The 27,636-nt window shown below is 41.6% G+C and overlaps 1 protein-coding gene across 1 annotated transcript; it reads left to right on the forward strand.

Annotated features, from left to right (window-relative positions):
• Positions 1 to 10,120: 10,120 nt before the first annotated feature.
• On the forward strand, positions 10,121 to 27,427 carry cacng4b (calcium channel, voltage-dependent, gamma subunit 4b). Its single transcript, XM_063018984.1, has 4 exons — positions 10,121 to 10,340; positions 25,016 to 25,099; positions 25,197 to 25,337; positions 26,907 to 27,427. Exons 1-4 carry the CDS (start codon positions 10,121 to 10,123, stop codon positions 27,425 to 27,427), a joined length of 966 nt encoding a protein of 321 aa, XP_062875054.1.
• Positions 27,428 to 27,636: the final 209 nt, after the last annotated feature.

Here is a 27,636-nt window from a genome sequence, read left to right on the forward strand (position 1 = left end):
TATTAAGTCTTTAACAACAAGCTTTAACAACTTAGTTTTTGGAAGAGGATATTAAACAGGTTCCAGGACAGGTGTCCACATACTTCTGCTGCCCGATGTCATAGAACCACAATCAAGCTGCCCTAAGGGGGCCCAACATTCTTCTACATGGACATATACACTGATCAGCCATAACATTAAAAAAAACTCCCTTGTTTATGCACTTCTATACTGTCCATTTTATCAGCTCCACTTACCATATAGGAGCACTTTGTAGTTCTACAATTACTGACTGTAGTCCATCTGTTTTTTTTCCCCTGCATGCTTTGTTAGCCCCCTTTCACCCTGTTCTTCAATGGTCAGGACCCCCACATGACCACTACAGAGCAGGTATTATTTAGGTGGTGGATCATTCTCAGCACTGCAGTGACACTGACATGGTGGTGGTGTGTTAGTGTGTGTTGTGCTGGTATGAGTGGATCAGACACAGCAGCGCTGCTGGAGTTTTTAAATACCATGTCCACTCACTGTCCACTCCTACCTAGTTGGTCCACCTTGTAGATGGAAAGTCAGAGACGATCGCTCATCTATTGCTGCTGTTTGAGTTGGTCATCTTCTAGACCTTCATCAGTGGTCACAGGACGCTGCCCACGGGGCGCTGTTGGCTGGATAATTTTGGTTGGTGGACTATTCTCAGTCCAGCAGTGACAGTGAGGTGTTTAAAAACTCCATCAGTGCTGCTGTGTCTTATCCACTCATACCAGCACAACACACACTAACACAACCATACTGTGCTTCTATATGGTAAATAGAGCTAATAAAATGGACAGTGCATGTAGAAATAAGGAGGTGGTTTTAATGTTATGGCTGATCAGTGTATAATTCAATTTCTATAGTTTTCTATAGTTTTTCAAAAACAGTGATTAATCACAGCATAACTAGAATTAATGCTAAACGGTCAGAAATATAAATAATGGGCATTAATTGGAAGGGATCATTGCTGGGTACGTTTTCACGTTAGGTTGGGAACGTGCCCTGGATTATTTAACATAATTAAATGTAATTCATTAAAAAAATTACAGTCTGGTCTGATTAATAAACGCTTACTGTGATTCAAATCATGAGTAAGCTGGAACCAGTCTATTTAAACTTTGATCATGCATTCAAACATGAGCGATGATCAATGGTGACTAATTTACAGCAGTACATAATTTACTAAATGTTAATTCTTCATTTCTGGCTGTTAGCATGCTTAGGATGTAGAATTCGCTTAAACTGTCCTCAAACACCTAATGTCGAGGCTGCTACACAAAAAGTAAGTTTTACATTTGCTCATATGAGTGTTTTAATTACTGTATAGAAAAATACACCGATCAACCATGACATTAAAACCACCTCCTTGTTTCTACACTTCTACACTGTCCATTTTATCAGCTCCACTTACCATATAGAAGCACTTTGTAGTTCTACAATTACTGACTGTAGTCCATCTGTTTCTCTGCATGCTTTGTTAGCCCCTTTTATGCTGTTCTTCAATGGTCAGGACCCCCACAAGACCACTACAGAGTAGGTATTATTTAGGTGGTGGATCATTCTCAGCACTGCAGTGACACTGACATGGTGGTGGTGGAGTTTTTAAACACCTCACTGTCCCTGCTGGACTGAGAATAGTCCACCAACCAAAAACATCCAGCCAACAGCGCCCAGTGACCACTGATGAAGGTCTAAAAGATGACCAACTCAAACAGCAGCAATAGATGAATGATCGTCTCTGACTTTACATCTACAAGGTGGACCAACTAGGTAGGAGTGGACAGTGAGTGGACACGGTATTTAAAAACTCCAGCATCGCTGCTGTGCTTGATCCACTCACACCAGCACAACACACACTAACACACCAAAAGGGGTGCTTATGTTCTTTTAGTTACATGTTATATAACCTATTCAGTCCATTTTAACAATATGAAGTGTTACATCTAACAAACGCCTTTAGAAATATCACAGTATAAAGGGCATTGTGCTGACCTTTAGGTCGACCAGCACTTCAAACAATGCAGTATCACCTTCCAGGCATTATGCAACACTAATTGGTGCTTACTGGTAATTTCTTCTTCTTTTCCTCTCCAGCTGGTGGGCCTGCACCATGATTCAGTGCTTCAATTTACACACCATAGATAACTGCAGTCTGGAAGGCATATAGAGATTTGTGCCATATGTAACATAAAGTAATGATGCAACTAATGGGTTTTGCTTAATAAACAAAACAATGAATCCACTAAATGAAGTGTCCAAGTATTTACAATAACAGATAGAAGTCAAAGAACACAACACAATGCTGGGTGAACCTGAGATATTTCATGTTTTGTCTGGTCAACTTTATTTCATTTATTAATAAACATCCATTCCTGCATTTCAGGCCGGCAACACATTCCAAAAACGTTGGGACAGTAAAGCATTTACCACTTTGTAATGTTGCCATTCCTTTTCACCACACTTAAAAGACTTAAAAAGTTTTGGCACCGAGGAAACCAAGTGATTTAGTGTTTCAGCTTTTATTTTGTTCCATTCTTCCTGCAAACACGTCTTAAGATGTACAACAGTACGGGGTCGTCGTTGTCGCTTTTTCCGTTTCAAAATTCTCCACACATTCTCTATTGTGGACAGGCCAGGACTGCAGCCAGGCCAGTCCAGTACTCGTACCCTCTTCTTCCGTAGCCATGCCTTTGTAATGTGTGCAGCATGTGGTTTTGCATCGTCTTGTTGGAAAATGCATGGACGTCTTGAAGGCAGCACATGTTGCTCTAAGATCTCAATGTACTTTTCTGCATTAATGCTGCCATCACAGAAGTGTAAATGACCTTTCCTGAGGGCAGCGACACACCCCATACCATGACAGACCCTGGCTTTTGGACGTGTTGCTGATAACAGTTTGGAAGGGCCTTTTCGTCTTTGCTCCAGAGCACACGGCGTCCATTTTTTTCCAAAAAAGACCTGGAATGCTGATTCATCTGACCACAATACACGTTTCCACTGTGTGACGGTCCATCCTAGATGCCTCCGAGCCCAGAGAAATCGACGCCGCTTCTGTACATGGTTAACATAAGGCTTATTTTTTGCACAGTAAAGTTTTAAGTGGTATTTGTGCATGTAACTCTGTATTGTAGTGCTTGACAAACGTTTGCCAAAGTAATCCCTCACCCATGTGGTTATATCAGCTATTGTTGAGTGGCGGTTCTTGATGCAGTGCCGTCTGAGGGATCGAAGATCACAGGCGTTCAGCTTAAGCTTGCACCCTTGGCCTTTACGTACTGAAATTCCTCCTGATTTCTTGAATCGTTTAATGATATTATGCACTGTAGAGGGAGAAATATGCAAATCCCTTCCAATCTTTCTTTGAGGTTCATTGTTTTTAAACATTTTAATAATTTCCTAATGCAAACTGGAGATCCTCTGACTCTGCTTTTGTACCAAACCATGATTACAGTCACCTGTTTGGAATCACATCATTATTTAGTTTGTTCACCTCATTACTAGCCCTAAATTGCCCCTGTCCCAACTCTTTTTGGAATGTGTTGCAGGTCTGAAATGCAGGAATGGATGTTTATTAATAAATGAAATGAAGTTGGGCAGACAAAACATGAAATATCTCAGGTTCAAACTGTCTGCAATTAAATAAAAGTCAAAGTAAATGTAAGGAACACTGCATTTTTATTTTATTTGCATTTTCCATACTGTGGGGGTTGAAATTAAACACAGTCAGTTTATTCCAAGAGTGAAATTTAGTTATGGTAGTGCGATGATGTGGAGGTGCGTCTAGACTTGTATGACTCAATGGGGATTATTAATTGTGGCTCCAGTACAAGAGTAGGTAGGCGAACATCAGTCAGCATAATAGTTTTGGTTAATGAGATACATATGGAATCAGTGGAAAATTGTGTATACACTGATCAGCCATAACATTAAAACCACCTTCTTGTAGTCCAACTGTTTCTCTACATACTTTGTTAGCCCATTTTATGCTGTTTTTCAATGGTCAGGACCCCCACAGGACCACTACAGAGCAGGTATTATTTAGGTGATGGATCATTCTCAGCACTGCAGTGACACTGACATGGTGGTGGTGTGTTAGTGTGTGTTGTGCTGGTATGAGTGGATCAGACACAGCAGCACTGCTGGAGTTTTTAAATACCGTGTCCACTCACTGTCCACTCTATTAGACACTCCTACCTAGTTGGTCCACCTTGTAGATGTAAAGTCAGAGACGATCGCTCATCTATTGCTGCTGTTTAAGTTGGTCATCTTCTAGACCTTCATCAGTGGTCACAGGACGCTGCCCACGGGGCACTGTTGGCTGGATATTTTTGGTTGGTGGACTATTACTTAGTCCAGCAGTAACAGTGAGGTGTTTAAAAACTCCATCAGCATTGCTGTGTCTTATCCACTCATACCAGCACAACACACACTAACACACCACCACCATGTCAGTGTCACTGCAGTGCTGAGAATGATCCACCACCTAAATAATACCTGCTCTGTAGTGGTTCTGGGAGAGTCCTGACCATTGAAGAACAGAATGAAAGGGGGGTAACAAAGCATGCAGAGAAACAGATGGACTACAGTCAGTAATTGTAGAACTACAAAGTGCTCCTGTATGGTAAGTGGAGCTGATAAAATGGACAGTGAGGTGGTTTTAATGTTATGGCTGATGGGTGTATAGCACAACTTTATTTTCACATTAACTCTAAAAGTCATTCTCCAACATGGAGTCCAGAGCTAATGATAAGATGTCTGACAACCACTTGTTCTTCATCAATGTGTTCTCTCTAAATCCCCAGTCACTAAGGGTTGAGTGAGTGCTGCCTTGACACTAGGTAATGGGTACAGCATATATGGGCAAATACTAGGTAATGGTCAAAGAATATATGGGCAAAGAGCAGGTATTGGGCAAAGCATATACGCAAAGACTAGGTATCGGGCAAAGCATATATATGTAATATATATATATATAGGTATTGGGTACAGCATCTATAGGCACAGACTAAGTATTGGGCAAAGTATATACATATGTAGGTACTTATGCAATAAAAACAACAATTTATGATTGTATTAAAACTCAAAAAAAGAATGATGCCTTCTGGGGGTAAACATTCGCCTTGTTGCCTGCATACGTCTCACAAAAATCCCAGCATACACCTCTGTGTCAATTATGCCATTAAACATTTACAAGTCATCCATGCTCTAGGCACTGATGCACCCACATACCATGACAGGTGGTGGCTTTTATAGACGGAGGGCTTGAAAGTCATACACATTCAACAGTGGTATCCTGCTTACATGGACTGAGATTTCTATGGATTTCCTGAATCTTTTTACAGTATTATGTACGGTAGATGGTGAATTACCCAGTTATTTGCAATCCTGCATTTACAAATGACATTCCTCATGATACCCTCACCTATTAACAATTATCTGCTTATTGTGGAAGATATATATTAGATTCTATTAAGCCATTTATTCTAAGTGTAAGCATTAGTGTTTAGTTTTAAATGTACACTACATTCTTATGTACTAAATTGAGAAAAGGCTTATTGCATTTATTTACTGAGTAATGTAGTCATGTACAATTTCATATCACACATCCTATGACTTCCTTTCACCCCCTTATTTTTCCTTTTATATTAATGTTAAATATAAACACAACAAATTATGTAAGATCAAATTTGGTTTTCAAAAGTCATACTGACCAGAACAAAAACACAATCCTTCTTGCTACTGACTTGCTACGGCCTTAATCAACACTGAGAATTCATCAGCAATGTGGTATTAATGATTATGACTAATGCTGGTAAATGATAATTAATGAAAAACAGATGAAGTGAGGAGTGAGGAACAAACGCTTACTAATTACTAATTACTAAAAGACAATGCATTTTAGTTACGTAAGTCTGGATCTTGTTTGAAAATTGAAAACTGTGTCTAAAATTGAACAATGTACCTGTAATGATTGGTGAGGAGAGAGATGACTCACCAGCAAGCCTATTCTGGACTCCAAGGCCAGTGACTGAACAGCATCAAAACAAAAGGAAAGGCCAAAAAACAAGAGCTAAGGAGGTTTTGGCCTGGGGAGGCAAAAGTGACTGGAAAAAAATGGTTCACAAGACAAAAAAATAAACAAGTGCATTAACTAAGCCGGGGGGGGGGGGGGGGGGCTTACCAGACCAGTGTTAACTATTAAGAGATGTAAGGTTGGACATTGAAGACCCTCATTATTTGGTAAATAGAGGTCTCCTGAATATTAAGTTGAATGCATAATTGGCCCTCTGACTTATCTTACTCACACTAGGGTGTGGTGTATTAGTGCCAATGAGTGCAGTAGCCTCTGGGATGTGTAATTTATTAAAATGTACTGTGTATCGACCTGCACTTTCTTGTTGTGGAATTCCCAGAAAAGGTCCAGCATGTGATGGACTGGGACCCAGGATCATTCCTTGGGCTGTATCCCTGACAATAGACAAGGTATTGTGTCCTTCTCTGGTACTGGTACCACTTTTCACTTGGCAAATGTTGATTAAAGGCCTGACAAGAGACCCAGCTACCAGTTAGGAGTGGAGAGGTTAAAGGGGCTACATAGTACTGGCTTGTGGCACAATATATACAATGTAGGGTTGCTGTGCATTTAATGGGAAAGTAGGAGACATGATGAACTAAATCTTAAAAGCTCCCATGTATCTGGGTTTTAATTTGTTGTACCCCACAGGAAGAGGTACATCCTTGTCAGATAGCCAATCTTATTTCCCTTTTGTGTCAGAAATGCCTCTTTCGGTTCTTTTGCAGCACTAGATGAGCTTCTGGGCTCAAGGAACATTGATGTTGGCCTCTTGCTTGGGAAATATGGGTGGAAAGTACCTGAACTGGCATTTGAAGAGTGGCATGCCAGTGACATGCCATGTGTGTACCCTGTACGGAGCAGGTGTTTGGCCCAAGATTAAGAGAGTAAGCTAGAGTAAGAGTAAGCTAAAGCTAGACATCAAAGGGCCCCCAAAAGCCAGCAGAAGGCCTTCCAGAACTGGCTGGTAAACTGGGGTCTCCGATATGACACCAGGTCACTTGGCAAGCCATGGATTGTGACCACCTTATAAAGGATCTCAGTGGGACCCTTTGGCTGAGAAACTGGAAACAAGAGCAGGGTGGGATGGGCCGGGGGTGTAGTCTTTATTGCGGACAATGCACATCCACATGTTGCCACTTGGTGCAGAACCTCCACAATGCGATTGGGTCCTTGGTGTCCTGCAGTTGCCAATGCAATGGTGTCCTGCAGTTGACAAACAGAGCCTTAGCGAACGTCGCAAAAATTGGTGTTTTGCTCCTCCCAGTCGAGTCTCTATGTTCTATGTTCTCGCATAGGGTCTTCCAAAGGGGGTGCACAAGTCAATTCTAGGGTTGTGCTGCTGCAGCCATGGGGAACCAAGTATGAGGGGCAAGTCGAGCGTCTGTCAGAAGCAACAAGATCCTTTTTATGTGGTTACCCAGATGCAAGGTTTTATTTGGTAACCACTGTAGATGTCAAAGACTGACAGTCAATGGCTGAGATGGGTAGTGGGACCTCTGGGGTGTAGTAGGGCAGTTGTAGCCTAGCGTTAAAGGCACTGAACTAGTAAAGGTTACTGGTTCAAGCCCCACCTCTGCCAGGTTGCCACTGTTGGGCCCTTGAGCAAGATCCTTAACCCTTCATTGGTTAGACAATATACTGTCACAGTACTGTAAGTCGCTGTGGATAAAGGCGCCTGCTAAATGTCGAAAAGTTAAATGTATTAGGCATCCCCAGGCCCTTGGCAAGGGCTGTGTCAAGCTTGTCAGCCATGAGCTGGCCAATCAGGGATGCTTTTTTCCTTACCATGGAGCTAGCCCTGGTTTCATTGAGCACCAGGTCCAAAGAGGTGGGCATCTCTGAGCAGCACGGGCTCCCACTTCGCATTGGCTGAGTGGCATGGAAGGGGAAGAACTAGAGGATTTGATTTGGGTCACCAAGGGACCCCTGCTCTGCAGCTCTGATTAAGTTCTGGGAGGTGTTTGTCCAGTTGAAGGGCCAGATCATACAGGAGCTTCAAAGATGGTGGGCGTTACATATTTAAGCAACTTAGATACCACTATAAAAATAAATACATTTTAATAAAATAATCTTGAATGTTGTTTTGGATAAAATAAGTCAGTTTATTTAAGAAAAATACATTTGGATTCCAATTTTTGCATCATACAGTCATGGGTTTAATAATGAAATTCAAAAACTGACCTTTCATTGGTGGCTTTGATTAGTGTGTTCCAACGGAGTGGGTTTTTATTCTTTATCCATTACTTGGAAACATATTGAAATTGCAGGCAATGGAGTGAATAAAAATTAGAATATCTTTCCTCTGTGCATCCTTGGTGCTGGGGTAATTTGTTTCACATAATAAATGAGGTCTTCTTGACTCAGCATTGATATACCGGTGTGAAAAACGACGTGAAGAACCAACAGGTTGGCAGTGTAGTGCTGCTTATTGGAGCTGATTAGTAAAATAATCTACCTCTATATAAAGCGCCACTCCCGGGAGAGACTGAGTGGCTTCTAAGTGAGCCTGGCAAAAACAAATTAATAGACTCAATTATTAGCTTGATGCAGGGATGCATTCAGTAAACAATAGAATAATGCCTCCAAATGAGAGTCTGCTTAATTATTCCATGGAGATCAGGGACAGGGTTTCAGATCGTTCACAGAGATGTACCCTTCTTAATTACGTGACAAATGATTATTGTAATCAGTATTGTCCAGTTTTACTTTTTTGGCTCAGTGTTTTATCATTCATTTATTGTGAATATCATGCAAGTATTGATGCCAAACATTAACACGAGTTTCCTCAATTTTCTCACTGTCAAGCTGCCCTTGTCTACAATGGAAATGTCTGAGAGTAACAACAGCTCAGCCATGGAGGCTGTTATAGCACCAAAGGGAGACCAATTCTGCTCACTGTCCATTTTATCAGCTCCACTTACCATATATAAGCACTTTGTAGTTCTACAATTACTGACTGTAGTCTGCATGCTTTGTTAGCCCCCTTTCATGTTGTTCTTCAATGGTCAGGACCCCCAGAGGACCACTACAGAGCAGGTATTATTTGCGTGTTGGATCATTCTCAGCACTAAAGTGACAATGACATGCTGGTGGTGTGTTAGTGTGTGTTGTGCTGGTGTGAGTGGATCAGACACAGCAATGCTGCTGGAGTTTTTAACACCTCACTGTCACTGCTGGACTGAGAATAGTCCACCAACCAAAAATATCCAGCCAACAGCATCCCGTGGGCAGCGTTCTCTGACCACTGATGAAGGTCTAGAAGATGACCAACTCAAACAGCAGCAATAGATGAGCGATCGTCTCTGACTTTCCATCTACAAGGTGGACCAACTAGGTAGGTGTGTCTAATATGAGTAGACAGTGAGACACGGACACGGTATTTAAAAACTCCAGCAGCGCTGCTGTGTCCAATCCATTCTAACCAGCACAACACACACTAACACACCACCACCATGTCAGTGTCACTGCAGTGCTGAGAATGATCCACCACCTAAATAATACCTGCTCTGTAGTGGTCCTGTGGGGGTCCTGACCATCGAAGAACAGGGTGAAAGCAGGCTAAAAAAGAATGAATGAATGATCAGATTTTATCTATTCCCAAGGATACAGAATAAAACCTAAACAAGTTTGTTATCAGGAGTCCCTTTATCATGTATACCCCCTCTATCTATTAATAGAGCTAAAGAGGGTCTGTTGTTTCCCATTGGTTAGTGTGAATGAAGGTGGGGTTTTAAAGGCAGCCGTCAAAAAGCCATATCGATGAATGCAATAGACTAGTGATGAGTTTGAAACCGAGATGAGGTGGGAGGAAAACGGACCGGTTGTGATTTAAAAAGATGGTTAAAGGGAAGAAGGAGGATGTGGAGACAATGGAGTGTTTTATTAAGTTTTCAGTGTCTGGTTTGTTAACTATCTAACTAACTAACTAACTAATTAACAAACGCTTGGGTTAGATCAGCGTGGGAACAAAGCCGAGTGTTGCCGAATTAAACCGAGCGCAAAAACCAGCCGGTTCGGTTATTATGAGGCGTGATGGCTTGGTGCGACCGCGCTGTTCAACTGCTGCTGGCCACCGTGGGCGCCTTTGTGGCATTTAGCCTGATGACCATCGCTGTGGGTACGGACTACTGGCTTTATTCCAGAGCTTACATCTGTAATGGAACCAACATGACGGATGAAACTCAATCGCAAGCCAAGAAAACTCGCGGCGATCTTACGCACTCGGGACTGTGGAGGATCTGCTGTATAGAAGGTACCATGTGCGCCCTTGTTTTTCTTTCTTTCTTTCTTCTTGGAGTAAACAGTCCTATTTATTTATTTATTTATTTATTTATTTATTTACTTATTACGATCTTAACGTCATGTTTTACACACTTGGGTACATTACTGACAGTTTTTAATGTCATACACACACAGTCATTGACAATTTTGTATCTCCAATTCACCTCACTTGCATTGCGCGTCTTTGGACGGTGGGAGGAAACTCGAACCCAAGGGATCGAACCCAGGACCTTCTTGCTGTAAAGTGACAGTGCATCCCACTAAAGAAAAATACTGACTGTCCACATATTTACAATATTTGATCACAGTCACGTTTATATTAATTGGACAGCTTTCTTTTCTTCCTCCGTTAGATTTGCGTAAACTACACGTGTCCTTTGTTCTTTGGTTTTGCGCGCCTATAAACAACACTTTTAAAGGGGAACAGACACATTTGGTTAATTGTAATAGCAGAAATTGTTATATCCAAGCAACTTTAAGTCATTTATGATGAAAAAGTCACAGAAACCTGGATCAATGCGTTCAGTTGTTGGAACAGACAGGAACTTCATTCCACCACCAGGGTTCTAGTACAAAGAAAAGCCTTAATGCTTGTCTTCCTTGAGTTTAGATAGATAGATAGATAGATAGATAGATAGATAGATAGATAGATAGATAGATAGATAGATCCATGATGGATTGTCGTTCAGCCCAAAAAGTTCACTTTTCAGCTCATCAGACCAAATTAACCAATTACTTTTCCTTACATTCTAAACTGTTAATTAGCTAGTAGCTAATTAGTTAATTTAGCAAAGTTGCAAAGTTAACAGTCCAGACAAAGGCATCCTGGTAAAGAAAAATACTGTCCACATATTTACAATATTTTATCACAGTCTTTGCGTAAACTACGTGTCCTTTGTTCTTTGGTTTTGCGCCCCTATAAACAACACTTTTAAAGAGGAACAGACACATTTGGTTCATTGTAATAGCAGAAATGGTTATATCCAAGTAACTTTGAGCTGGATGGATTGCTGTCCAGCCCAAAAAGTTCACTTTTCAGCTCATCAGACCAAATTAACCAATTACTTTTCCTTACATTCTGAACTTTTAATTAGCTAATTAGTTAAATTAGCAAACGAGTAAGCAGTCCAGACAGAAGCATCCTGGTAAAAAAAAATACTGTCCACACAGTTACAATATTTGATCTCATTCACGTTTATATTGGGCAGCTTTCTTTTCTTTCTCCGTTACATTTGCATGAACTACACGTGTCCTTTGTTCTTTGGTTTTGCGCGCGTATAAACAACACTTTTAAAGGGGAACAGACACATTTGGTTAATTGTAATAGCAGAAATGGTTATATCCAAGTAACTTCAAGCCATTTATGATGAAAAAGTCACAGAAAACTGGATCAGTGCTGTTTAGTTGTTGGAACAGACAGAGGAACTTCATTCCACCACCATGGTTCTACTATACTGTAGAGTAAAGCCTTCCTTTACTTGTTTACTTGTTTTGTATTGGGCAGCTTTCTTTTCTTTCACCTTTAGATTTGCGTGAACTACACGTGTCCTTTGTTCCACTTTTAAAGGGGAACAGACACATTTGGTTAATTGTATTAGCAGAAATGGTTATATCCAAGTAACTCTGAGCCATTTATGCCAAAAAACTAAATTAATGCGGTCAGTTTTGGGTCATCTTTTAAGGATGGTCAGAGACTCAGTTGTTGGAACAGACAGAGGAACTTCATTTCACCACCAGGGTTCTAGTTCAAAGAAAAGCCTTAATGCTTGTCTTCCTTGAGTTTTGATAAATAGATAAATCCATGATAGATGGATTGCTATTCAGCCCAAAAAGTTTTCTAAACGTGTAAGAAAATTAATAGATACTATATAGCTTTAAACTACAGGCCAAAATTATGTGGACACGGGCCGCTCAGCTGGCGCAGTGGTAAAAACACATGCTGGAACCAGAGCTGGGATCTCGAATACATCGTATCAAATCTCATCTCTGCCTGCCGCCTAAGGCTGAGTGGCCACATGAACAACGATTGGCCCGTTGTTCAGATATGGGCGGGACTAAGCCGGATGGGGTCTCTCTCCCATGACTGGTGCAATTACGACCTCTGCTGGCTGATTGATGGCACCTGCACAGAGATGAGAAAAGAGTGCTCTCAGGGTGTGTCTCTCTGTACACAACGCTGAGCTGCAGTGCACTCACTGCACAAGTGTTGGTGATAAGATGCATACGGCTGCTGCCCATGTGTCAGAGGGGGCGTGGGTTAGCTTCCTTCTCCTCAATCAGAGCAGGGGTCGGCATTGGTGGAGAGGAAGCATGAAGCAATCGGGCAATTGGACACACTAAAAAAAAGGGAGAAAAAGGGGAGAAAATGTATTAAGAAAATATACTTAAAAAAAAGTATGTGGACACTCCTCATAATCATGTTTAGAATGCTAACAGGTGTATAAAATCAACAGTATGGGGCAGAGTGTAGTTAGTCTGGTGTAGATAAACTTTGAAGACCTGAACAAAGCCCTGACCTCAACTCCACTGAACAAATTTAGGATAAATTGGGTTCCAAAAAAAAACACAAATTCCTTTTTTTGCCTGAATTGTGACAAATTCCCGGACACAATCCACAATCTTGTGTTTGTTTGTTTTGTTTATTAGGATTTTAACGTCATGTTTTACACTTTTGGTTACATTCATGGCAGGAATGGTAGTTACTCATTACACAAGGTTCATCAGTTCACAAGGTTATATCGACACAGTCACGGACAATTTAGTGTCTCCAATTCACCTCACTTGCATGTCTTTGGACTGTGGGAGGAAACCGGAGCACCCGGAGGAAATGCAAACATGCAAACTCCACACAGAAAGGACCCGGACCGCCCGACCTGGGGATCGAACCCAGGACCTTCTTGCTGTGAGGGGACAGTGCTACCCACTGAGCCACAAGGAGTGGAGGCTGTTATAGCAACAGGTTGGAATGAGAGACAAGTAGAAAGTTATTATTAATGAACACAGTTGTATAGTTTTGGAACGGAATGTCCATATATTTTTGGTCAGATAGTATACCATTCTTGTGATTTATTAACCAAACCATCAACTCGTATTAAGACAGTAATCTCTCTCTCTCTCTCTGTCTCTCTCTCTCTCTCTCTGAAGATGAGTTTGCTGAATGAACTGCAAAGCGAATGCAGTCAAAAGTCTTTGTTCATGCCCTTATTGTATTTGATGCTGTTGCTTGGCAACAGCGTGTCTCAAATCACTATGGTAACATGGCCAAGGTTTAAAAATACACGAATCTATTGCTTATTGTCATTGTCCACCAAAACAAGACACGTTTTACTTTTTTTTCAGTGCAACGTGAGGCTGATGACTCTATACTAGCAGTATTAGCTTTAGCTTTACAGAGCCTAGCTCACCCAGTGTCTTGCGCACACTAGGGAGGTGTGAAGTCATGGAAACTTCACAAAGCTCTTTATATACTGTATCTGGCCAACATACAAATTCTGTTGAAACTATGTTACTAAAGGAAACTACTTTCATCATACACCGATCAGGCATAACATTATGGCCACCTTCCTAGGTAGGTGGTACGTGTCAGAATGGATGTAAGTATCACACTGCATCCGCCGGCTTGCCTTCTTCCCACAGTGCATCCTGGTGCCATGTGTTCCCCAGGTAAGCGACGCACACGCACCCGGCCATCAACGTGATGTGAAAGAAAACGTGATTCATCAGACCAGCCCACCTTCTTCCATTGCTCCGTGGTCCAGTTCCGATGCTCACGTGCCCATTGTTGGCGCTTTTGGCCGTGGACAGGGGTCAGCATGACCAGCACCCTGACTGGTCTGCGGCTATGCAGCCCCATACGCAGCAAACTGTGATGCACTGTGTATTCTGACACCTTTCTATCAGAACCAGCATTAACTTCTTCACCAATTTGAGCTACAGTAGCTCCAGCCTTCGCTCCCCATGTGCATCAGTGAGCCTTGGTCGCTCATGAGCCTGTCGCCGGTTTAACACTGTTCCTTCCTTGGATGACTTTTGATAGATTCTGACCACTGCAGAACACCCCACAAGAGCTGCAGTTTTGGAGATGCTCCGACCCAGTCGTCTAGCCATCACAATTTGGCCCTTGTCAAACTTGCCCATTTTTCCTGCTTCCAACACATCAACTTTGAGGATAAAATGTTCACTTGCTGCCTAATATATCCCACCCACTAACAGGTGCCGTGATGAAGAGATAATCAGTGTTATTCACTTCACCTGTCAGTGGTCATAATGTTATGCCTAGTCGGGCCCCAGTACCAAGCGGCTGTTCAGGAGGGACTAACCGGTGCTGTCTGATTACTCATGGTGCTGAAACGTAAAAACAACTTTAGTGAGTGCTGCCAAGCTCAGTTAGATTTGAGGAAGTTAGTAAATACATGTAAGTAAACACACTGATCAGCCATAACATTAAAACCACCTCCTTGTTTCTACACTAACTGTCCATTTTATCAGCTCCACTTACCATATAGAAGCACTTTGTAGTTCTACAATTACTGACTGTAGTCCATCTGTTTCTCTACATACTTTTTTTAACCTTCTTTCACCCTGTTCTTCAATGATCAGAACCCCACAGGACCACAACAGTGCAGGTATTATTTAGGTGGTAGATCATTCTCAGCACTGCAGTGACACTGACATGGTGGTGGTGTGTTAGTGTGTGTTGTGCTGGTATGAATGGATCAGACACAGCAGCGCTGCTGGAGTTTTTAAATACCGTATCCACTCTGTCCACTCCTACCTAGTTGGTTCACGTTGTAGATGTAAAGTCAGACACGATCGCTCATCTATTGCTGCTGTTTGAGTTGGTCATCTTTTGAACCTTCATCAGTGATCACAGGACGCTGCCTGTGGGGCGCTGTTGGCTGGATATTTTTGGTTGGTTGAGTATTCTCAGTCCAGCAGGGACAGTGAGGTGTTTAAAAATTGATCCACTCATACTAGCACAACACACACTAACACACCACCACCATGTCAGTGTCACTGCAGTGCTGAGAATGACCCACAACCTAAATAATACCTGCTCTGTAGTGGTCCTGTGGGGGTCCTGACCATTGAAGAACAGCATGAAAGGGGGCTAACAAAGCATGCAGAGAAACAGATGGACTACAGTCAGTAATTGTAGAACTACAAAGTGCTTCTATATGGTAAGTGGAGCTGATAAAATGGACAATGTGTGTAGAAACAAGGAGGTGGTTTTAATGTTATGACTGAACTCAGCATCTTCAGTTACGTGGGATGTCAATCGTAGCTATGACAGCAGCCGCCCCCTCACCCCCGCCTCCCAAATAGTATCAATACTTGCAAAATCTCTTAGCTGAACCCGGTCTTTTATATCGTACAGCTCAATGCCCACTCAAAGCGTGTCCAATTCGTGCATCATCAGAAACATTCAGTTACGAACTCCTAAAGGTCACTCATCAACCAAAAAAGGGCAACACGACTGGAGCGTCAATACGTGTCTGTCTGTCGGGCCAAATGCAGCCCTTGAGATAACATTTGCTTCAGGTTAATATGGATCCAAAGCTTGGGTTTGTTTTCCCCCACTGATATAATCATTTTTTTTGCCAGGCTGGGGAGGTTTCGAAGGGGGGGAGTGCTGTCACTTTGCCATTCCCAGCGTGCTCCACTGATGTGTAATTAATATGCAGCACTGAAAGGCCACGCAGTCTCTAATTAGCCAGCGAGTTTGAAATCTGCAAGTGAGTAACGGGAGCGATAACAAGTTGGATACGTGCACCAGACAGACATGGTCTTCAAACCCTTGACCTTACCGGCAACACACCATCATGACAAAGGAAGCAGAAAGTGTACGATCTTGCATCATTTTGGGGGTCCTGACTTATAGGAAATGGGGGAAACACTGTAGGGCTGGCTAAAGATAAAAGATCCAGGTTTGAATCTTAGGTTTGAATCCCACGATTGACTGTGCCTGTATGGGGGGTAAAATGTTGCGCCTTCTGCCATCTGTACTAGCAACAAATGCTTCAAAGAGCTTAGCGTGTCTCTCCAGATGTGATGCATTTTTCTCTGAGACTCTAGTGCTGTCCTAGCCTTTTTTAAACACCTCACTGTCACTGCTGGACTGAGAATAGTCCACCAACCAAAAATATCCAGCCAACAGCGCCCAGTGGGCAGCGTCCTGTGACCACTGATGAAGGTCTAGAAGATGACCAACTCAAACAGCAGCAATAGGTGAGCGATCGTCTCTGACTTTACATTTACAATGTGGACCAACTAGGTAGGAGTGTCTAATAGAGTGGACAGTGAGTGGACACGGTATTTTGCGTCTGATCCACTCATACCAGCACAACACACACTACAGATAGAATTATAGAACTACAAAGTGCTTCTATATAGTAAGTGGGGCTGATAAAATGGACAGTGAGTGTAGAAACAAGGAGGTGGTTTTAATGTTATGGCTGATCAGTGTAGTTCCAGTCTTGAGCCTAATGGTCACAGTCTCCTGACCCATCTATACATCTATGCATAGCATCTATAATTAAATGAATAAATTTTTTCCATGGGTTAATAAGAAGCAACCAGGGAACTGCACATGTTAGATGGCTTGTGTAATAGTACTAGTATAGTATTAGTACTCCCCTGTCCAGCAGTAGTGTAAGACAAAATTGGCCACTAGTCTGCTGGGTGGGAAAAGATTGGGGTCTTTGGTGCTGTGTAAGGACCCGCCTGTACAGAAGTGGAGGAATGTGGGGATCAGTGCGTGACTCTCCATGCATGTGCCTCACACACAAAACCGCCAAAGTATGGGTGAATCAACGCTGTTTCAACTCTAAATCGTCCGGCCCGTTAACGACACCACTTCTTGAAGAAAGCTTTAGGATCCGCCCACCCGTTCGCCCGCCACGCCGGTTTTTACAGTTTTTTGGCCAAATTTTCAAGCTTTTTTCGTCTACAATTTCCGACATATCGACACTGTTCTGACTATAAATCGTCCGGCCCGTTAATGACAACAATGCTTGTTTACAGCTTTTGGATCCACCCACCCGTCCGCCCGCCACGCCCGTTTTTTTGGTCCCATTCACTTCCATTAATTTTTTTAAATTTCGAGATATCGATAACTTGGATACAGCATGGCCATACGCACCCCCGCCCACCTGCCACGCCCGTTTTTTTAATATTTTGAGATAGCGCAATTCCAACTCTAAATTGTTCGGCCCACTGATGACACCTTGACTTGGATACAGCATGGCCATACACACCCCCGCCCACCTGCCACGCCCATTAAAAAAAATATTTCGAGATATTGATGACACCGGGACATGGATGCAATTTTTGGATACGCACACCCGCCCACCTGCCACGCCCGTTTTTGACATTTCGAGATATCGACGCTGTTCCAAATCTAAATCGTACAGCCCGTTGATGACACTCCCGACTTAGATAAAGCATTTGGATCTGCGCATCCGCCCATCGGCTGCACTGCAATCACACTCGCATTTTCTTCAGGAAATGCACCTAGCTACAATTGTCATTTTATTGAAGCAGTAATTAGCAGTAAGCTGCAAGAAACATATGGTAGTCTACAAAAAAAAAGGAATCTAAACTGTTACCTTTAACTATTTAAACATGTTTTCCTTTAGCGTTTCTACTCTGAACCTTAGAAACTACTTACATTTTTTAATCATTTGGTATTTAATGCTCGATCGTACTAATGGTTTTATAATCATTTCCAAGGGCTGTAAAATAGAAGTCCTGCTTCAACAGCTGTCTTCAATTTAAGATCCATCAGACCTGTGGTTCACCCCATTTCCGTCCTAGTATTAAAGAACAAGGCATGTGAAGTGGGATCAGATTGAGTGAAGCACGGACAGTTGATTTATGAGTGCTGGTTATTAGCCCAGAGTCTGAGGTGCGTCTGTTTTCATAACAGAGAAATCAAGGGACTCACCTAACGTATATGCTCGCATCTCTGGTGTGTGTGTGTGTGTGTGTGTGTAAGACAAAGCAACAGTTCGGTCCCTTAGGCCTACCTGGAGGTAACAACGCTCTGTGCTGAGTGCATCTTTGCCATGGCAACCTGAGCACTGTTTCAACAATCCGATTTCCATAATGTCTCCAAGGGTGCCATTTGACATCCTTATTGTGGTTTAATACAGACACCAGTGCAGCCTGCCTTTTCTAACCCCCCGCCCTCACATCCACCTCACATGTACATGCCGGGATTGCTTTCTGTTACAAAACTGTCAGCATGTCAGGAGGGTGCAATTTGGTGTTTTTTGTGAATTAGGGCAATACAGCCGATCACAGACCATAAAAGTGGCACCTATCAAAGGTATTGTAAATGCTACGCAGAATTCAGTACTGGTTATAAACTGTTCCATATTATACCACAATATTTCTCCACAAATCACACCTTTATGGTAAGGTGGCAAGACGGAAGCCACTCCTTAGTGAAAGGCACATGAATGCCCACTTGGAGGACTCTCAAACCATGAGAAACAAGATTCTCTGGTCTGATGAAACCAAAATTTAACTTTTTGGCCCGAATACCAAGCATCACATGTGGAGGAAACCAGACACCATTCATACCTGGCTAATGCCATCCCTACAGTGAAGCATGGCGGTGGCAACATCATGATGTGGGGATGTTTTTCAGCAGCAGGACCAAGTCCTGATAGAGGGAAAGATGAATGCAGCTAAGTACACCAAGATCCTTGAAGAAAACCTGCTCCAGAGCGCTCTAGACCTCAGATTGGGGCAAAGTTCCTACGTCAACCAAAATCAACCAAACAAAAGCAACAACACAATACCTATTGTCACTCTAGTAAGAAAGATATCATAACCCATGTCAAGGGGGTCCCAGAACATTTTTTTTAACACAGGGGGGTCTAAGAGGAAAAAAGGTTGAGAACCTCTGATCTAGAATGGCCCTAATTGGATTACATTAATGACATTCAATTTGACTGAGCAATCTGTCCATTTTGTTATAGATCGTTTGGCCTCCTTTAAACATAAATATAGTAAAAGTTGACTCATCAGACCATATTAAAGTTTTCTATTGCTCTGCATTTCAGGTATTGTGCTCATTTTACCAAATAATAACCTGCTCTCGCAATTTGGCCTTTAATACAATTCATACCGTTTAAATGTCAGCCCTGCCAAACTTTCCAGCAATGTGAAACACACAATTGCAGTTACTGTCAAAACTGGGTCACAGAAACTTTTATTCTACTCTGTGGATATTTTTGTCGCTGTACTTTTGAGTCATTTCGCAGTGATTGTGTAAAATGTCATTTACTGTTGTTAGCTAAACTTTTTGTTGGTGCTGTTAGACCTCTTTGCTTTTTTTGACCTATTGACTTAAATTTTACTTATCAACTTATTAGAGTTTTATATAAATATATTAAATTCACTAAAGTATTTAGACTTTTTATTTAATACTTGGTAGAATCCCATTTGGCAGCGATTACAGCTTGCTCAGTTTATCCCCATTGTTGTCAGAATCTGTGAACTGCCATCTTCAGGACATTTAGGCACTTGCTCCAAAGCTACCTCATTGTTGTTTTGGCTGTATGTCCCTGGGTCTTTGTCATGCTGAATAGTGAACCCATTTTTCCAAACCCAGTTCTCACCAGTCTTCCTGTCCCGGCCACTGAGAAGCAACTGCCACTATCATGTTTGACTGTAGGATCAGGTGATGTTCAGGGCCTGTTTTTAGCTAGACTTTTAGCTAGTGCTTGCTGTTCTGCCCAAAGTGCTTACTTTTTGTCTCATCATCTTCATATTCGCACAGTCCTTTACGTGCTGTCACATGCCTTCTCCTCAACAGCGGCTTGATATTATGTTTAATATCACATGAATATTAGAGATAAGCAACATTTCTGTTGTTAAACTGTTAGCAGATAAGAAACAACAGTTAGCACAGAATGGAGGTTCCAAAGTCCAACACCCAATGTGATTTGACTAGAGCAATACAAACAGTGGCCCACAGTTCTGCTTCTGGTTCTTCAGCTATTCCACTGCTGTAAGAACCCACGATTGTGCCAACTGTAATATTTGTTTTCATTTATCATCTCACTTTATTTTTCCTTATATCACAACACTTGTTACTCTGCCACTCTGAATTTCTTGCCAGATGGCCAACTCTAGAAGGTTCTAGATTTAAAATCATTGAGGTCACTGTGATCCTGGAAACTTTCAAAACCTTAGATATTGTTTTATATCCTTGCCTGGGTCTATATCTCGCTACTTTTTGATCACGTAGATCCACAGATCAACAGTTTATTGGACTTTATGATTCCTTTGGCAGTGCAATATAAATCGTGGACCCTTATAGACCCAGGTGGGTGACTTCCAATTGAGTTCTAGACACGTTTCTAGTATTGAAGCAATAACACAAATAAAATGGCACCTAAATACAATTTTGTGTGCCAAAGCAAAGAGTCTGGATACAATGTTGTTAGATGTTCACATCTGCCTAAGAGCAAGTTACCTTTGGATAGATACTGTATAATTTATTGGGCTATTGGTCGCACACCCTGGAGGATCAGCAAGCCACAAAATTAAACACTAAACACTAGTGGTGTTCTAATTTAATTGAATCTCATGACCTGTACCTCCTGATGGACAGTGTGTCATTGTGCAAACCAGTTCTACTCTTCTTAAATTTTACAACACCTCTATGGTCAATACAGAATGTATATTTGATTGTTACATTTTTATTTTGTAATATGCAGGGTGAGCTTTGGGGTTTTGTCATTATAGCATTGCAACACAGCTAAATCAACGAACATATACCCAAAATTAAGACCTTATAGAAAATGCATCAAAAAGAAAAAGTTCCCACTTTTGGTCCAGCTGAGATGAGCTCGGGGCCACACAACTCAGCAGTGTTTTTACATATAATAACATACTGCTGTCTGTTGCACAGCGGTGGACTGTGTTAAGTGACAGCATGTTTCCGAAGTACTCCCAAATCCTTAATCTATACCATTTGAGGTCAAGACATTTAACAGTGATTTCCAGCTTTGACCAGAACAGACTGAGATTTTTTCAGATTCCCTAAATCTTTCCATAATATTATGGGAGTTAAGTAGATGGTGTAAAACTAAATTATTTGCAATACTGCATTGAGAAATTCTGTCTTTAGGCTACCATGACCCATCTTTGTAAAGAATAAGCCTTTGTTAGAGAGGCATCGAATTCAAAATGTTCAAAACATTACAAGTTTTTCTCTATGCGTTTGTCAGTTTAATAAAGGTTTAAAAGAACATCCCAGGTGAGGTTGAGGTGCAAAGCAGGCAGAGCATGCAAATCAGGTAATAATAACCTGTCAGAAGTGATCCCGGTTTTCCTGGCTGAATACATTGTTTCCAGTCCAAATTGAGGATTTAAAAATGAAGTCAGCAATTGGTTAGCTATAACATTTTGAAAGGCTACATTGAGACTTCAGGTTGTCACACTGTAGACAAACTCATACCACTTAAGAGCAGCACAAACAAGCAATGTATGAACTTCTAATAATAATCTAGGGCAGATGGAAAGCGTTTATTTGTCATATGTACATATACTTGTGTACAGTACAGTGAAATTCACTTTATTCTCTTTATTACATATCAGAGAGCAGGCGCAGTCATTGTATGGCACCCCTGGAGCTGAAAGGGTTAAAGACCTTGTTTAGGGACCCAACAGTGCCTGCATGGCAGAGCCAGAACTCGAACCCACAACTTTCTAGTTGGTAACCAGCTCTATCCACCAGGCTACCACTGTCTAGACTACCAAAATCCTGTTGTTCTGAGTACAGACATCCTCAAAACTCTAACACTACTACACTACTAGACTGTGCAACAGCTTAATTCCACATGCCATCAGACTCCTCAACTCAAATCTGAACTGATGGACTCACACACATACACTGATCAGCCATAACATTAAAACCACCTCCTTGTTTCTACACTCACTGTCCATTTTATCAGCTCCACTTACCATATAGAAGCACTTTGTAGTTCTACAATTACTGACTGTAGTCCATCTGTTTCTCTGCATGCTTTGTTAGCCCCCTTTCATGCTGTTCTTCAATGGTCAGGACCCAGGACCACTACAGAGCAGGTATTATTTAGGTGGTGGATCATTCTTAGCACTGCAGTGACACTGCATGGTGGTGGTGTGTTAGTGTGTGTTGTGCTGGTATAAATGGATAAGACACAGCAGCGCTGCTGGAGTTTTTAAATACCATGTCCACTCTGTTAGACACTTCTACCTAGTTGGTCCACCTTGTAAATGTAAAGTCAGAGACGATCGCTTATCTATTGCTGCTGTTTGAGTTGGTTATCTTCTACACCTTCATCAGTGATCACAGGACGCTGCCTACGGGGCGCTGTTGGCTGGATATTTTTGGTTGGTGGACTATTCTCAGTCCAGCAGTGACGGTGAGGTGTTTAAAAACTCCATCAGCATTGATGTGTCTGATCCACTCGTACCAGCACAACACACACTAACACACCACCACCATGTCAGTGTCACTGCAGTGCTGAAAATGACCCACCACCCAAATAATACCAGCTCTGTGGGGGTCCTGACCATTAAAGAACGGGTGAAAGCAGGTTAAAAAAGCATGCAGAGAAACAGATGGACTACAGTCAGTATTTGTAGAACTACAGAACTGTTTCTATATGGTAAGTGGAGCTGATAAAATGGACAGTGCATGTAGAAACAAGGAGGTGGTTTTAATGTTATGGCTGATCAGTGTATATACTGTATAATGCAACACTTTATGACCATGTGCTGGATTTATAGTACTACTGTGTATTGTTGTTTATTATTGTTTATTACAGTAATGCCTATTCTCTAATTTAAGATTAAGGAAAAATATACTTGTATTTATAATGAAAAACACTATTTAAGACATTAGAAATGTTAGGTAAGAGGTGGTTTGGGAGGTCTGGCACGGATTAATTCTATTTACATTATTTCTTATGGGAAAAATAGGTTTAACTAACGAACATTTTGACTTAAGAACAGCCCTTCGGAACCAATTAAATTCATAAGTCAAGTGTCTACTGTATAGTAATTCTAATATTAATAATAAAGCAATAATAAGAAATTATGTCTTTATTGTCACTGTACATGTACAAAGAGATGTTGTTTAAAGCAAGCCTGTAGATGCTTAAATAAGGTAAATTATATAAAAGTGAAGCACTTAAACTACAAAACCTAGCAAAATAATAAGTAAGAATAAAAAGGGAGCAGGACAGTTATTGAGCTTGAGCTTAAGGCTGGTAGAATAAATAATAAATGTGTATTTATGTGCTTAGATTAACTAAATGATCCTCTAAAGAAAATGTTCCGTTCTCCTTAGAGAATGCCATGTAGGATCATCAGTAAATGCTTTTAATGCACAAATCTATACATGTGAAAAGTGAAGTGCTAATGAAATAGGGTATACATAACACCACTCTAGTAATAAATCTAATTATTATAAAGTAGCTCTGTCCAAGGTTGATTAAAAGCAGCAAAAGCTACATTATTGTCCTTGTACTTTCTGAAAGCGTATTTAAAATCATATCTTCAAGTAGCACTCTAAATATCTATGTAAAATGTTACACCTATATCTGTATAATAAAACCATACTGAAAAAAAAACACTTTTTTACAATGACTAGACAGGAAAATGTGACCCAGTTTCCCGGCCCTATTTAATGCTAATTAATTTGATGCTCCTTTTTAACCACTAGACCCAATTACTGCCACACTGGGCTGTTAAACCTGTCAGAGGGTGCAGACCGCCTCTCTCCACACAGAACTCTGGAACTGAAAGGTCACGGCATGTGGCTAAACTGTTTCTATGTCCATTTTATCAGCTCCACTTACCATATAGGAGCACTTTGTAGTTCTACAATGACTGACTGTAGTCCATCTGTTTTTTTGCATGCTTTGTTAGCCACCTTTCATGCTGTTCTTCAATAGTCAAGACCCCCACAGGACCACTACAGAGCAGGTATTATTTGGGTGGTGGATCATTCTCAGCACTGCAGTGACACTGACATGGTGGTGGTGTGTTAGTGTGTGCTGTGCTGGTACGAGTGGATCAGACACAGCAGCGCTGCTGGAGTTTTTAAACACCTCACTGTCACTGCTGGACTGAGAATAGTCCACCAACCAAAAAAAAAAACAGCCAAGAGCGCCCCGTGGGCATGCATCCTGTGACCACTGATGAAGGTCTACAAGATGTTCAACCCAAACAGTAGCAAAAGATGAGCGATCGTCTCTGACTTTACATCTACAAGGTGGACCAACTAGGTAGGAGTGTCTAATAGAGTGGACAGTGAGTGGACACGGTATTTAAAAACTCCAGCAGCGCTGCTGTGTCTGATCCACTCATACCAGCACAACACACACTAACACACCACCACCATGTCATTGTCACAGCAGTGCTGAGAATGACCCACCACCTAAATAATACCTACTCTGTAGTGTCCTGACCATTTAAGAACAGGGAGCAGGTTTAAAAAAAGTATGTAGAGAAACAGATGGACTACAGTCAGTAATTTTAGAACTACAAAGTGCTATAATGCAACACTTTGTCACTATGTGCTGGATTTATAGTTCAGTGAAATGAGCTGTGTGACACCTATGAAATCTTGTTCTCCAGGTCTTAACAAAGGGAGCTGTTACCGTATCAATCATTTCCCAGATGATAATGACTACGATACCGACAGTTCTGAGTATCTCTTACGTAAGTGTTTTTCTTTTACTTTGACAGTTTAACATTTCCAATTCATATAAATATCAGCATTTAAAAACAAACCTGTGATCTGGCTCTGTGTTGTTAGGTATAGTCCGTGCCTCCAGTGTGTTTCCCCTTATGAGTACCATTCTGCTGCTGCTGGGGGGTCTGTGTGTAGGAGTGGGACGCATCTACAACAAGATGAACAACATTTTGCTCAGTGCAGGCATCTTGTTTGTGGCAGCAGGTAAGACATTCATGCAGCACTCCAGAGCACACAACATATTCCAAAGTCTTTGTTTGGCCTAAATGGAGCGTAAAAAACAGTCCTATGCCATCAGAACAACCATCAACTTAGCATTTGATATATTGTTTCACATGTTCACAGCACACAACCAGTATTCGCATAGTATTTGCATCTAATCTGCCCTAATTTATCCTTGTTTACATGAAACCCAAACTAATTAATGTAAAGTATTGAACAATTTTTGTCCACTAGATGTGAAAACAAAAGGAAAGAAAGTTAAATCCAAGAAGAAGTAAAAAAAAAAGCAGAGCGGTAGCACAAAGTTGAATCAGTAGCACTGGTTGGTTGGTTGGTTGGTTGGCTGTTTGATGGATGGATGGATGGTTGGATGGATGGATGGTTGGATGGATGGATTGGTTAGTTGGTTCGAAGGATAATTGGTTAGTTGGATGGATGAATGATTGATTGATGGATAGACTGTTAGTTTGTTAGATGGATGGTTAGTTGGTTAGTTGGATAAATTAACTGATTGATGGATGGACTGTATGTTGATTGGATAGATGGATGGATGGATGGATGGATGAGAGGTTGCTAAGCAAGTAACAGTAGCACAGCTGAATCAGTAGCACTGTTTGGTTAATTCATTGGTTGGTCGGTTGGTGGATGGATGGGTTGGTTGAATGGATGGATGGAAGGTTGAATGAATGAATGGATGGATGGATGGTTGGTAAGCAAGTAATGGTAGCACAGAGTTGAATCAGTAGCACTGGTTGGTTGGTTGGTTGGTTGTTTGGTGGATTGGTTGGTTGGTTGATGGATGGATGGATTGGTTGGTTGGTCGGTTGGAACAATAGTTGGTTAGATGGATGAACGGACTGATTGATGGATGGACTGTTAGTTGAATGGATGGATAATTGGATGAATGGAAGGTTGGATGGACGGAAGGATGGTTGGTTGTTTGAGTGGATGGTTAGTTGTATGAATGGATTGATGGACTGTTGTTTGGATGGATGGATGGATGGATGGGATATTAAAAAAGTTTGTCTTAAAATTTGCCTTGAATCATACTTTTTTACTGGCAATGACTACCAACCTATGGATATCATGATAATTGTAACTAATACTTCCTAAACTGGGTTAGCAAGCTTGCTGTGCACCAGCTGAGATATCTTAACAAACAAAGCAGATTATCAAAAAACGTTTAATATGAAAACACTTTGTGCACACATATGGCTTTATTTGTACCCCAAATTAATTATTAACCCCTAACTGCATTGTAAAACCAGCAAAATCTGAATAAATCAAGAAAATTGAGGTGTAGAATGCAGGTAGCCTTGTCTTTATTCCATGAAGGTAGGTGATGTTCATAGACAGGTTAGAGATCTGGCACATCAATACAAAAACACCAATAGTTTTAAAGTCTGGCATCATTATAGCACCTGAAGCTTGTATAGAGTGGGTTCGGCTACTGTGAGAACGGTCACATCTCAGTATCAACCCTGATTACAGTATTGTGTCTTAAAAATTGGATTTATGTTAATTATCTATACTTATTTTCCAATGTAACAGGTTTGAGCAACATCATCGGCATCATCGTTTACATCTCCAGCAACGCCGGTGATCCCAGTGACAAGCGCGACGAAGACAAGAAGAGCCAGTACAACTACGGCTGGTCGTTCTACTTCGGCGCCCTCTCGTTCATCGTGGCTGAGGCGGTCGCTGTGCTCGCTGTGAACATCTACATTGAGAAAAACAAAGAGGTGCGCTACAAAGCGCGCCGGGAGTTCATCAAGTCTACCTCGTCCTCCTCTCCGTACTCGCGCATGTCCAGTTTCCGTTACCGCAGGCGACGTTCGCGCTCTAGCTCGCACTCCACGGAGGCGTCCCGGGAAGCCTCTCCGGTCGGGATTAAGATGGTGAGCTCGATGCCGATTGGGGAAATCAACATGTACACGCTGAGCAGAGATCCACTAAAATCGGGTACCGATACCTCCTACAGTCCTGAACACGATCCTGGGTTCTTGCAGGTGCACAATTGTTTTTCTAAAGACTTGAACGATGGTGGCAACAGGAGGACCACACCCGTATGAGAGACACTAATGACTAATGTTAACGAAATACACTGCCTTGGCCAGGGAGTGCCAATTGAGCCAGCTACCTTATGACTTCTACTTTTTTACAACATCTCTAAATGGACCTAAAAGACAACATGAACGTCATGAACCTGTTCTACCATACAGTGATTGGTTGTTTGTTGACCCCCTGTATGCACGCCCAAATTTGTGCATTCCAGTGCCAA

Source organism: Trichomycterus rosablanca, chromosome 22 (genome assembly GCF_030014385.1).
Source record: "Trichomycterus rosablanca isolate fTriRos1 chromosome 22, fTriRos1.hap1, whole genome shotgun sequence".
NCBI classification, from domain to species: Eukaryota; Metazoa; Chordata; class Actinopteri; order Siluriformes; family Trichomycteridae; genus Trichomycterus; species Trichomycterus rosablanca.